At 34.6% G+C, this 13,849-nt stretch overlaps 1 protein-coding gene across 3 annotated transcripts in view; it reads right to left on the bottom strand.

Annotated features, from left to right (window-relative positions):
* LOC120636069 (neprilysin-2) overlaps nucleotides 1–7,880 on the bottom strand; it is an 84,580-nt gene extending 76,700 nt beyond the window's left edge. For all 3 annotated transcript variants that reach the window (XM_039907353.1, XM_039907351.1, XM_039907352.1), the window contains exon 1: nucleotides 7,735–7,880. In XM_039907353.1, the coding sequence (XP_039763287.1) occupies nucleotides 7,735–7,739 (5 nt within the window). In that variant the 5' untranslated portion in view covers nucleotides 7,740–7,880. The remainder of the gene's footprint in view (nucleotides 1–7,734) is intronic.
* Between the last annotated feature and the right edge of the window lie 5,969 nt (nucleotides 7,881–13,849).

Below are 13,849 nucleotides of genomic sequence, written 5' to 3' on the forward strand. Positions count from 1 at the left end.
GTAACACAGTACTCTATATCCTAGGAAAACAAACGTTTCCGATGGGATTTGTAAAAAAAACGCGGATGAAGAAAACGGGCAACACCTAGTAAAAACATATATTTACGTTAACGTTTATGTGACGTTTGTTTACGTTAAAACTTACGCTAAGGGCACTGTGCCTCAGACACCAGCTAGGTAAATAATAAATGTACGTAATATCAAGTTACGTAGGTAACAAAATTGTAAGAGCGTTTCAATTCGTCAGGAGAATCGTGACCAGCATGTTAGGGACATACAGATAAACACACTTTAGCTTGCCGTCATATGCGATATTGCTGAATAGCGAAACAAAGGCAGTTGATACGTACTCGCTTGATGTTATGATAACACGAAGTTCAATTTAATCAACTGTTCTATAATTTAAAACTGAATTGGAATAAATAAAAAAAAGCAGGAGGTTATCGGTTCGATGCCTTTTGTTTTAGTGGCATAACGTTGGAATAGTACTGCAGTGTTTGTTCATGCTCTGATATTTGAAAGGTGTTGTCAGGAGAAGTTACACAAGAAACATTGATACTTCTAGAGCATAGACCCACTACACTGCTCCAATGCAGGCTATACCTAGTTAATTTTACTATTATTATCAATTACTTATTACAAGTTAGTAATAACAACCGAAGGCTTCATCCGAGGCACGGGTGTGGATAAATACCATTTCCTAACTTGAGAATTCCTTTAATAACAGAATTAACTTAAAACTTAACAATTTTCGACACTATCAGTGAATCAAACCTAGGATCCCGCGATTACTAATCAAATGTGCTAACCACTAGAGCAACGAGGCAGTCGCAAAATATCTTTCACTATAATAATACCGTTATCTTATGCCATTCACTTGTACGTCTATAGATTATATTAGTCTTTACTTTGACCCTTTAAACGCGTGACCCGTATTTTGAAGTTAAGTAGATCAATATTTTACGACAGTGTTCGCTTATATACGATGGCCGACTGGCGCAGTGGGCAGCGACCCTGCTTTCTGAGTCCAAGGCCGTGGGTTCGATTCCCACAACTAGAAAATGTTTGTGTGATGAACATGAATGTTTACTAGTATATATACAAATTATTCATAAAAATATTCATCAGTCATCTTAGTACTCATAACACAAGCTAGGCTTACTTTGGGGCTAGATGGCGATGTTTGTATTGTCGTAGTATATATTTATGTATTTATTGAATGATTTGAAAACAGAAATTACTTAATTCGAATACAATTTGACAGGGAGGTATTTTCCAAAACAACACTTATTCTCTTTTTGTGAGTCCACATTTATTAAATGGAGCCAAGGTTTTCTTTTTAGTTACGTGGAGATAAGGAAAACGCGGCAAATTAATATATTTATACACTGAAATGCGATTCCATTACAAAAACCTTGGCCATGTAAGTAAAACGGAATGTTTAATTTTGTTATTAGTGTCAAACATAAAGCACGAATATAAGTATCTCTTCAAAATTCTGTTCCCTCCAAATTATTTATATATATAACGTTAGTTTAGTCCTTTTTTTTAAATACGTGTACTAGCTGTTATCCGAATTCTTCTTTTGAAAATCCCGTGGCAACCGTGTGTTTTGTTTGACTGGAATAAAAAGTAACTTATGTTACTCTCTGTCCTTTCTCTATGCCAAAAAAAACTTTATTCGTTGCTATGCAAGGGCGTAAAGGTCACTTTCGCATTTATTATAATAGTTAGGATATTAATGAGGCGTATATTTGCACGCGACTTTCTTCACGAGGAATTTTAATGAAAGACGATATTTAAAGATATTTTTTTCTCATACGAAGGAAGGTTTTCGAGCACGGAACCACCACGCTGCTTCAAAGCAGATTGGTTTATTGCTTCGCTGCTCAGTTAATTGTATATAATTGTATTTTAAAATATTTTAAGTTGATAATTGTTAATACTTATTTCTGCGCTAGGAACTCATAAAAAATTTAATTATAGAATATTATCGTCATAACTATATAAGAAGAGAGTCCAGTACTAATAAGTTTTTCATAATTAAAAAAATATCATTATTAATTTATAATCTTAGTATTATTTATATTAAGTTAAATTCATATTTATATAACGCTTTAAGAACCGTTTTTCTATTTTTTCACCCCAAGCTAGCCCTTGACTGGCAGCGGGCTAACCTTTTAGGAGGTATGGAAGTTATATGAAACCCATACCTCGAATCGGTACTTACGCGGCATCGTAGCGGAACGCAAAGTCACTTTGCGGCACATCTTTTACGCTAGCTGGTAACTAGCCAAGCCTCAAGCCTCCAAGACAAGACCATAGAAAATTCTGCATGCACCTGCCGGGAATCAAACCCAAGACTGAAACCAAAGCGCTCACCGCTGCGCCGGGGAAGTCGTCAAAACTTTGTTATAATATTATAAGTTTTAATACATTGTTTGAACTTATGCATTGGAAAACGATACTTACAAAGGCTTCTCGAAAGTTTCGTCACAGAACCCTTGCAACCCTACAAAGTTTGTTTTACTTTAACCACGAATAGCGGTCGCGTGTCGGTCAACGAGGCACGTGTAAAGTTTATTTAAATGAAACATTTCAGGCAGTTTCTTTCGCAATTTCTTAACTTCCCGCTGAGTAAAAGATTTATTCTTCATCTAGAGAACACTCTTAACTTTGACAAGTTTTTGTAATTTTTACCTCTGGTTTCTTCAAAGCAGCTAAGTAAAGTACAGTTTATGTTTATATTTAAAGATAGAGCCGCCAATTAATAACCCTATTTTATTATTTCTTCAAATTATACTTTTGTGCACGGTCTTGTTGGTCGTTTGGTTAGAGATTTTAACGGGAGGAGTTCGGATCGTTTCCCCCATCGAGCCATTTTATTAACTGTAAGAAATGGGGCTTTTCTGTTGACATTTCATGTACTTTATGTACTCAATTTGATTTGGTAGGCTGCATGGTAGAGATCGCTTTTAAGCGATAAGGCCGCCTATTGTACCTTTTCTTCTTTATTTTAATTGTGTATTTTCTTTTTTAATGCTTGTTTTTTTTCAATTCGGTGTAGAATAGTGTATTTCATTTATTAATTTTTCATTAATTTTCTCCGTGCTTACGCAAGACAATCAAACCACTTTTAAAAGTCGCATCGGTGCCGGTTAGTACCTTTCACCCAGTGGCGTGCACTTCATACATGCACAAAAGCAGTGCATACCCTAAAAAATTTGTATTACTCATAAAGGGGAAGCATTTTTCTATTTAATGCCATTTTCCTTCTGTATACCCTGGTCAAAAACGCTGTGCACGCCACTGCTTTCACTAGCATGTATTATGATCGTCACAGTCGTGTTTATAAAATTAAATTATTACAAACCACAGTAAATAATATAATAATGAATACAATGATACACTATTATTTAATTATTATTTATTATTATTATAATTATGTATACATTTCACGAGCTGTGATAGCCCAGTGGGCAAGACTTCGACTTCATTTTCGGGGGCCAAGTTCGAATCCCAGCACGGACCTCTAACTTTTCTGAGCTATGTGCGTTTTAAGCTATTAAAATACCACTTGCTACAACGATGCAGGAAAACATCCTGAAGAAGCCTGTATTGCTGAGAGTACTCCATGATGTTTTCAAAGGTGTGTGGAGTCCACCAAGCCAAACTGCGCCAGCGTGGTGGACTACGGCCTTAGCATCTATTCATTGTGAGGCCGGTAATGGGCAGAAGAAGAAGAAGAAATACTTTATTGCACACAAACATCGAAATATACATAAAATATAGAATAAGCAACAGAACAAAAAATGTAGGCATGCAAAGGCGGCCTTATTGCTGCATGCAATCTCTTACAGGCAACCTCTGGCAGAAGGAAAAGCTGCAAGAGAGCGGGATAGTGCAATTTATAAAAAAAAAAAAAAAAAATATATAATATAAATACATATATAATAAATATATATATAAATACAAATAATACACATTAATTAAGATATTTGTTCAAATTACTTCACTCAAAGACAGATAGTAGTCTTTAAGACGACATTTAAATATGGGAAGGGATTGACTTTTACGGATATCATCAGGCAAATTATTCCAAAGCGCAACAGCCTTAAAACTGGAAGAGTTACCGAAGAACTTGGTTTTGCAAAATGGGAGTACCAGACGGTTATCGTGCCGAGATCGGAGGTCAGTATGTGAAGCAGAATCGGAAATATATACAATATTACATTCATCAAATAATGTTTATGCATTTAATTTTTTTTAATACATATAAAAGTGTATAAAGTTAAAGTTAAGTGTAAGAATTATAAATGGACAATGATATAAAAGAAAAAAAAGCCTGTACCATGACCGTTAAAAAAAGGGAAAGAACCGTGTTTAAAGACCGACAATGTTGTCGGTGGATTTCAAGCAAAAAAAAACATTAAAATAGATAAATGTAATGTCCTTCTTTTATTCTATTCTTATTCTGACTCTACTTCTCATTCCAACCTTCGATCCCGCCTCGGTAACCGTCTGGTACCTACTCCCATTTGGTAAAACGAAGTTCTTCGGTAATTCTTTCACCTTTAAGGCAATTATGCTCTGGAACAATCTGCCTGCTGAAATCCGTGGAAGTAATTCCGTTCCTATATTTAAGAGTCGTCTGAAGGACTACTAACTCTCTTTGGGTGTTGGTAGTTGAAGTTGTTGCTTTATTACTGATTGTTAATTGTGTATTAAAATCTACTTTTATAAATTATGTATATTTTATACTTATATATTAAGTATTTTATTTAAATTATCTATGTATTAGTATCTATACATTATGGTATTTATCTATATATGACAACACTCTTGGCACTATCCCGTTCTCTTGCCCTAAGTCCTTTCTACAAAGGTTGCCTGTAAGAGATTGTTTGCAGCAATAAGGCCGCCTTTGCATGTCTACATTGTTTACTGTTTCATTAATGTTTTACCTTAAGTGGTTTCTTCTTCTTCTTCTTAAATGTAATAATATAATTAGAATATTTTTTAATTTTGTTTATTAAAACCCCTTCGGTTTGATCACCTCGTATGACACACTTATAGAAAATAAAAATTACAAAATTAATAGGTACAACTTAATTGGCCTCCAACCTTCCGCTTACTAAAATTACTTTATACAACATTCTGACCTTTTCAGAAGTAAGAATATACGGTAATTAATATAATAATCCTGATAATGACAAGGAAAAACTTTTTGGGTGAACGTAGGTAGACGTCCACCAGGTCAAAAATAGAGAATATTATTGCCTTAGAAAATTAAGTAGGTACTACCCAAGTAATTAATCCTGACTAGCATCAAATTAAAATAAGTATTATACACATTTGTGTTATAGTTTTTTTGTTTATTTTATACCATACGGTAGAAACGAATTTGGGTAGGAATGCCGCTCTAAATCGCCCAAGTCGTGTCTATAACGATCTTGCTCGCGCAAATAACAATATTGATCTATTTTGTCAAAGGCCAAATTATTTTAAACATGCTATTATTTCTACTTTGTCAAGCAATCCGGACCGAACTTTTGGATTATAATTTTTAGTTTTTCTTTGTTATTTTTTAGTTTTTCTTATTGTAATATAACTTTTGTTTAACTTTTTGTATTTTTATTATAGTTTGTAGTGTTAATATCGGTAATTTTGTAGTAAATGCTGTGAACAATTTTAAGATAAGATTAAGGATTAAGGATCTACACTGATTAGAAACAAAATATTTATTTTTCCTTTACTATGTATTTTGTAATTGTGTAAACAAGTATCTAAATAAAATAAATAATATTATATTATTATTTATGTTTAATAGTATACGAGTTTGACTTGTTCACGAACGTACAAAATCGAATATGAAACATTACATAAAATTGAAATGATTAAGCTGTAGCAAAAAAAAAGAGAACGCTTCTTGTATGTAGTCTTCCAGACATTTTCTTCAAAATAAATGACACATTATTTGCAATATGTCAACTCTCGGCCTATTACGGTTCATGCGATACAGCCCGCTGACAAATGTACAGACGAACAGCGGAAATAGGGTTCGCACCCTTTAATTACGGAACGCTAAAAACTTATCAGCAGGACGCCTGGCCTTTTTGACACATTGAAAAGTTTTCAGAAAAACTAATTTAATTTTTAAGCAAATAAACAAAATTGGTCTGGTTGTAATTGGAAAGTCACACCTTTTACCAAATGCATGTGAAAATATATGTACGTTGCTCTCAAAAAGCAATATTCATAGTTTTTGTTTTTTTTATCTGTCTGATTCCTTGTTCCAGCTGATCTCCGAAACGGCTAGATTTTGACGGGACTTTCACACGTAGCATTACATAGGGTTGAGTGGGGTTTCAAAGACTTTGAGCATCGTACCTGTTTAAAAATATAGTCACTCTAAAATTTCGCAGGTTTCGCCTATTCGGTTAGGGTTTGGGTATCTGCTAGGATTTTAATAGAAAATATTTTTTATTAATGTTCAAGAGTAGAGAGAATTTTATATTATCCGCAATCATCTTCAACAAAGGTCATGTAAAGATTCCTATCAAATTTTAGGGAGTAGCTAAACCAACATTTTCTCAAATAAATACCGACCGAATTGCTGATTTGACGGATATTTGTGTAAATAAAAAATAAAACCAAAAATAATAAAACCAAATTTGCCATAACTGCTTTCATAATTCTTTCGAAACATTTCCCAGAAGAGAAATGCGAGAGTAAGTATTTGATATCAATAAAAGATTATTCTTGATTCTTGATAGCACGCACAAACAATTTCTACATTAATTATTAAACAAAATTTTACACATATTATAAATATCGATGCAAAATAATTCTCAAAAGATGGGGTAAACTTTGTTTCTTATTTTTTATTCGGTGATTTTGACCAATTAATAATAAATTGTATTTATTAGGTATTTCTGTTGTAGTTATTCCTGTAGGAACTTTATTATATTCCAGGAGAAAGCCTTACGAATTTAGCTACTGTAAATTACCTATCCTATATATATTACCTATAATATACCTACTTCTAAGCTATTTGAATTTCAAATTTCAGCTAAATCGTTTCAGTTATTTTGGTGTGAAGTACAACAAATAAAATTTAAAAGAAAAAAATAAAGAGCAAAGCATAAATAACTTACAGTAAAATTTTCTTAAGAATGTAATAGTTAATTTTTCGATAATTTCAAACAACGATTTTGTCACGTTCCTGCATATTTAACTAACAGTGATTAGAATGAGAGAAAGAATACAACAATAGATAAAAGTACCTACTCTAATTACGTACAATATTTATTTGTGTTGAGGGACACTTCAATTGTAAAATGTTTAAAACTGTCAATATTCGACGTAGATTATTGTGTTAGGTACATTGACAGCCTTTTGTTCGAAATTCAAACAAAGGATTAAAATTTGTTCTACAAGGCAAACTTTTTGTGTACGAACTTATTTAGCTTTGACAACTTTACCTGTGACTTACTTTGGCCGAGAGAAGGCTCTTTTGCAATAAGTGATTTTACTTTCACATCCTACAGTTACATTTTACGTGTGTTTAACATAAAACTAATTTGGCGCACAACGCGAGAAAACCAATAAATCTAAAAGACTATGTTAATTGCGTGACGAACCTAGAAACAAATATAAATAGAGCAAACGAAAAAAAAAAAAAAGTGTTTTATTCGCGTCGCAAAGCAATAATAATAAAATAACACTACTTACCTCATGGATACGGAAATGTGTGTAGAGTTAGGTGAAATGAGGCGCGTATGTAGCCGATGCGGGCTAGGCGCGATTCGCGAGCTGAGTGGCCGTTCGTGAGGTCGGCTAACGGCTCACCTGGTGATATCGTGGCCGCTTTAGCTCTATCGCGGTGCGACTGAGATGCGCGCCCGCTCATCACACACTTTTATATACCTTTCCCCTACTCGGCTGCTTTTCTCGCCCCGGCAACCCCAACCATTTTCCATTAGTTCGAAGATCAAAATTAATAAGATTCTGATAGATTAATATTTTACTCACTTTACTTTTGTACAATGATTATAGACAGTTTCAAATCTAAAACGTTCTAGGAAGTTCATAGTTTCCTTCCGAAGGAATAAATTAAAAAAAAATTACCTTGTAAATCTTCCAGGTTAAGTTAATATTTTGACCATCACTTCTGTGTGTTTATAAATGCATAGAGATTGCATCTATATATTTTCTGTCACCAATAATACAAAACCTTCAGATGGCAATTCAATTTGGTACTCCATAACTACACAAAATAATATGTAAAGGAGAAGGAGAGAGAACTCAATTCAATCCGTCGTCTGAAGATTTTTGATTAAAATGAATATTAATATTAATATCGGACGTATCTCATCATCTTTACTTTCGAGAGGTGATCGTTCAACTAACAGCGCTAAGTGCCCCAATTGACAGGGTATTAAAAAAGATTTAGAGCTACAGCGCTTTGTTTTCAAACAAGTTAATTTATTTCAAGTAGGCTTAAATTATAGGCTCTTTTGAAAAGTCAAGTGTCTGTCTCTAGAGATTCTATCGTAAAACAGATCCTCCCGAGCTTACCGAATTTCCCTTCCCGGTTGGCCTTTTCCCGAATATCAATATACATATTACAATAATTGAACATGCAAGTACCAAATATTAAGAAAACTTGTGAGTCAAACTCGATTATGTAAAGTCTCATCTTCGAGATCAGTTTAAACTCGTAAGATGTGTATTCCTTTTACCGCTATATCCAACAATAATAAAAACAATGTAGTTCAAAAGCAAAACTAAAGCCCGGGCCCTCGTGTTCTTTTTGGTGTTTTTTGCTCCATCTTTATTGTGTTTATATAAATAAAGATACCCTTTTCCAAATAAAGATTATTTGATTTGATTTTAAAAAACCCTTTGCGTGCAAGCCCTTCTCCTAGGTAGCCGGTAGTATTTAGCCGGTTCTTTTTGTTCTATAACAGAAGAGTATTTAACCTTAAATTGTTTGCTGGTACAATATCTTTGCTATTAATTAACTTCTGGAAAAAATTGTTTTCGCAAGTATTGAAATTCTTTCAGATTATTTATTTTGAAATTATCAATTTAACTATTCATGTTACAGCTCCCGCAATAGACTATCTAGCAAACCATCGTAAGTAGTTGTCATTTGGATCGATTTTACTTTTGGGCATTTTGCAGGGGTGGGGCTGTGCACTCTAGTCTCATAGTTTTATAATTATGTACCCGACAAGGGCAATTTTATTGATTGTGTTTTATTTTTCTCTGGTCTAATCTGGTAGGAGGCCGTGGAGTGACTCCTCTACCGACAAGAACGTGCCCCCAAGCGATTGATCTAAAATGTTGGTGCCATGAGAAGCCCTTGTTAAGTTATCACGTTGACAAACTTCATGCCGAATCTTATATTCATTGTTCCTTGTGCCATAGTTATGTTGGTCTTAAATTTCTATCGTGTAGTTATCTTAGACCAGGTGGTACTTCATGATGCACGTCAAGTGCCACCCGGTGAGATTGCAGTCAAGGGCAAACTTGTAGCGGAATAAAAAAAATACAGGTAGGTGAGCTCATATAGCTATTTCCTCTTGAGAGTGTTTACTTATAATTTTAAATAGAACACAGTAATATCAGCCAAGTAGATATTACGAGAAAGTGATAGCAAGACGAGTCTTGAAGTCACTAAAAGATTTCTCACCATACTTTGTAAGAAGCTTTACTTCTTACTACTTTAGAGTTCAAGAGAAAATTACAACCAATATAAGTTGATCGTAGACTGCCGCAAGAGTCGTAGGTAATATATGAGTGATACATACGCATTTCGTTGATGCGTCTGATAAGGTTTACTCATTATCTTTACATCCCACATCTCGGCATGGACTTTTTATAGGAGAGAGGATGGTAGAAGATAAAATATAACGTACCAATTTATACTTAACCTAACTTAACATATAATGATTATTATCAATTTATTAGTTTTTTTTGTGCGTACCTTCTGAAACACATATCAAGATCGACTGTGACACCGCCCACTTAATTAAATGAATAAAATAAATGAATATCATAATGTGATAAAAATTATATGTTATTATGCACGCGTTTTTAATATTTATTAGGGCCCATTCATAAATTACGTCACATGAATTTCGTTTGATATATAAGCATTTTAAAAGCTTATAAATTATATATAATGTATATTCTAAGTATTTATGTATATTATTTATAAAAAATATTCAACAGTCATCTTAGTACCTATAACACAAGCTACGCTTACTTTGGGGCTAGATGGCGATGTGTACATTGACGTAATATATTTATTTATTTATATTATACGTATTTCCTCCAAATGTAGGTAAAAAACACAAAAGTGAAATTGATAAAATGACATAGTGTAAGTCTTCATTTTGACCTTAGCGTGGTTTATTTTTTTCTATTAAAGTACGTTTACCTAAACTTCAAGGAAATATATAAAAATAAAAAAATATATATATATATAAATATCACTAAAATGCATCCCAGCTGAAAATCCCGTCTGTTTATAAATTTTGGTTTTCCTTTTTCGTTCGCGGTAAGGTGCCGCGCATACCTACAGCGAAACTTGCGTTTTTCCGTGATATAATATGCCCACGTTAATCTTTTAACATTACAAAGATATGCCAATAATCACCATGCTTGGCATGCGAGTTGGTGATCGCAGTGCTGGTACTTTCGCACCGGTAACGCTGCTGCACGTTACCCGCCAGTTGATTTTTGGACCAGCTGGACAAAGAATGGTTACCGACCGCCATTGGTCGGTCGTCCGAGCCTCGTTGGTAAGTCAGCAGGGTGCACCACGGGCAGGTGAGGTTAACGGTTGGAGAAGCTGACTGGTACTAGTCTCCCCTTGCACCCCAGTCTATGGGCCTCATAAGTAGGCTCAAAATCACTCAGCGGGCGATGGAAAGAGCAATGTTGGGAGTATCTACGCGATAAAATTGAAAGAGGAGATCCGTAGAAGAACCAGAGTTACCGACACAGCTCAGCGAATTGCAAAGCTGAAGTTAAAATGGGCGGTGCACATAGCTCGGAGAACCGCTGGACGTTGGGGTTCCAAGGTGTTGGAATGGCGACCCCGCACAGGTAAACTCAGCGTTGGTCTGTGTCCAGCAGTGGACTTCAATCGGTTGAAGTGATGATGATGATGATGAATCTTTTAACTAGCTTAGGAAAAATATATGTGATGGGAGATTCCAAATCAACTGCCTCCGGAAACATTGTTGTACGGTGAATTATATGATACAATTTTTCTTTAATAAGATCGTATCAAATATTGGATAAATCCATGATATATTATGAAAACTAAGCTTAATTTGCTATACTCAGCGAAAAACATATTAAAAAAATAATTAAATATTTTATTATAAATTTTCTCGGAGTATAGCAAATTAAGCTTAATTTTTATAAGATCGTTTCCGAAACCCGCGAAAGAAAGAACAAGGTCGGGGAATCCCGGTCAGTTGAAACCTTATATATTACTTATGAGACGTTTTGAGGACCACCTATGCCGCATAGAAACCAAATATGGTTTTAATATAACTGTTATATCCTAACAGACTAGCCCAACAGAGCTTGCAGTTCTGCGCTAGCTTGTAGATTTAAAAGTTATAATCAAAACTCCAGCTTCCATTTAAATTGGCTATAATCCATACTCATAAGTATTATAAATCCGAAGGTGTGGTTGTTTGTTTGTCTTTGCTTCAAGCCCTAAGTAACTAATAAATTGATTTTTTGATTGAGTTTTGTTAAACTACATTGGCTACTATTTGTCCCAGGGACCAAACGGTTCCGATTTATAAAACAAAACCGAAATAAAATCGGACGAAGAACGCGGCATAAGCTAATATTATTGAAATTGATTTATTGGCTGGAACTTTTCATTTGCTACTTCTAAATTCTTAAAACAAGCGGTTTACCTTCTTGTCAGTATCGGTCAATAAATACGTCAATATCAGACGTAGACTCAACTTGGCTAAAACTTTAGAATATCGTCGGACGTCCGTCCGTCCGATCTATCGTTTAATATCATAGCTACAATGGGGAGAGTTCTGCAGTCTTTTATTTTTAAACTTTCTCTATTCTCTGATCGTTAAACTAATATCATTCTCTCCTATCGCAGGTATTTCTACACCGTTAGCTGTAAAAGATAATTTTTCCTATGAAAAATTATCTTTTTTAAACCAGGTTCGATTTGTATATCCACTTAATTAATTTCATTATGGGGTCGAACTCTGTACCCTCGAAAGTTAAGCCGAATATGATAAAGTATTAAAGATATATATTTGTACCAAAAAATCATACATATTCATTGTAGCTCTTAACTATCATTATTATTTACCACATAAGTAAATTTATCGCTAATTTTAATATATTTTGGTTTATGACAATCAGTGAAACGGGTTTACCTACTTAAAACCAAAATAAGTAGCCGGACTATGAATTAACAGGTGATATAACGTACCTATTTATTTCTGCTTTACTTATGCAATATCAAACAAAAATACTATCAGAAAACGCTGACGCGGCACTATACTCTATCTATCGGGTGACACTCCCTGACTCCAGACCGATCAGCTCTTGGGTCACCAGTCAGGAGAATTTTTGGGTTAAAATATTTAAAAAAAATGCGTTCTTTTTCGGAAATTATAGTTTTTTTGTATTAGTGGTTACCTGCGACTTCTAATTATTGCAGTTACCTATGCTTGGCTCATCCTCTATTCAAAAACATTTAAAAATCGTATACACAGGTTAGGTTACAAAATAGGACTTTCATATAACAATCCAAACCTTTTACGTTGAAACTTTTCAACTAAAAGAATCTATGTCACATTCAATATCTGTGGAAGTTCGGTGGAAATCATCCAGACATACAGCCAAGACAGACAGTATTTTGTTTGTGCTTTAGTTTAAATATCTTATCATAACGACAGTTGAAAGGCGGAAAGTAACTTTTTATTTATAGCCATCTTTTGAATTAGCTATGTTGTTATGTTCACGTTCCCTCGTCAAATGATATGATCAAAAGTAAAATTCTGAGGTAAATTTCTTTAACAATTTTCTTTATAATTTTCCTTTGGCGACTTGCTCTCATCTCTTTGACTGAATCGTATATTAAAGCTGTCGTCGATAACATACAAAAATAAAATCCTTTACAAATTCTCCATTAAATGTTTCATCATAAAAAACATGGAAATCTCTTAGATCTCAGGCCCTTAGTCCCCTTTTCCTTTTAACTACAGGCACGTGGGTTTTTCTGCCCACGTGCCTGTGGTTAGGGCCTTTCTTCCGTCACGTGGAAATGTACCCGATTGCAAATCTGGTCCGCATGCGGCAAGCCCACGTACTGTTATTCAGTTTAACTACAGGCGCGTTATCATACGCAGGCCGGCCAGATCCGCACGCGGGCAACACATGATAGGAAAAGGGCCCTAAAACGCGTTCCTGATGACTGCAGCCTAGGTGATATACAAGAGAAGTCTTCATCATCACATCAACCCATTACCAGCTCACTACAGGACACGGATCTCCAGCTGCTACAATGAGAACGGGTTAAAGCCGTAGTCCACCACGCTGGCCCAGTGCGGATTGGTGTGCTCCACACACCTTTGAGAACATTAGGTATGTAAATCTCACAGACATGCAATTTTCCTCACGAAGCTTTCCTTCACCGTTAAAGCAAGTGATATTTTAATTAATTAAACGCACATAACTCGGCCCTCCGAAAGTGAAGTCGTGCTCCAACCCAATAAGCTATCACCGCTTGCTAGAGAAGTCTTACGAGAAGTATTTTTTAAAGATACATTTTATTAAC

Source organism: Pararge aegeria, chromosome Z, assembly GCF_905163445.1.
Source record: "Pararge aegeria chromosome Z, ilParAegt1.1, whole genome shotgun sequence".
Lineage (NCBI taxonomy): Eukaryota > Metazoa > Arthropoda > Insecta > Lepidoptera > Nymphalidae > Pararge > Pararge aegeria.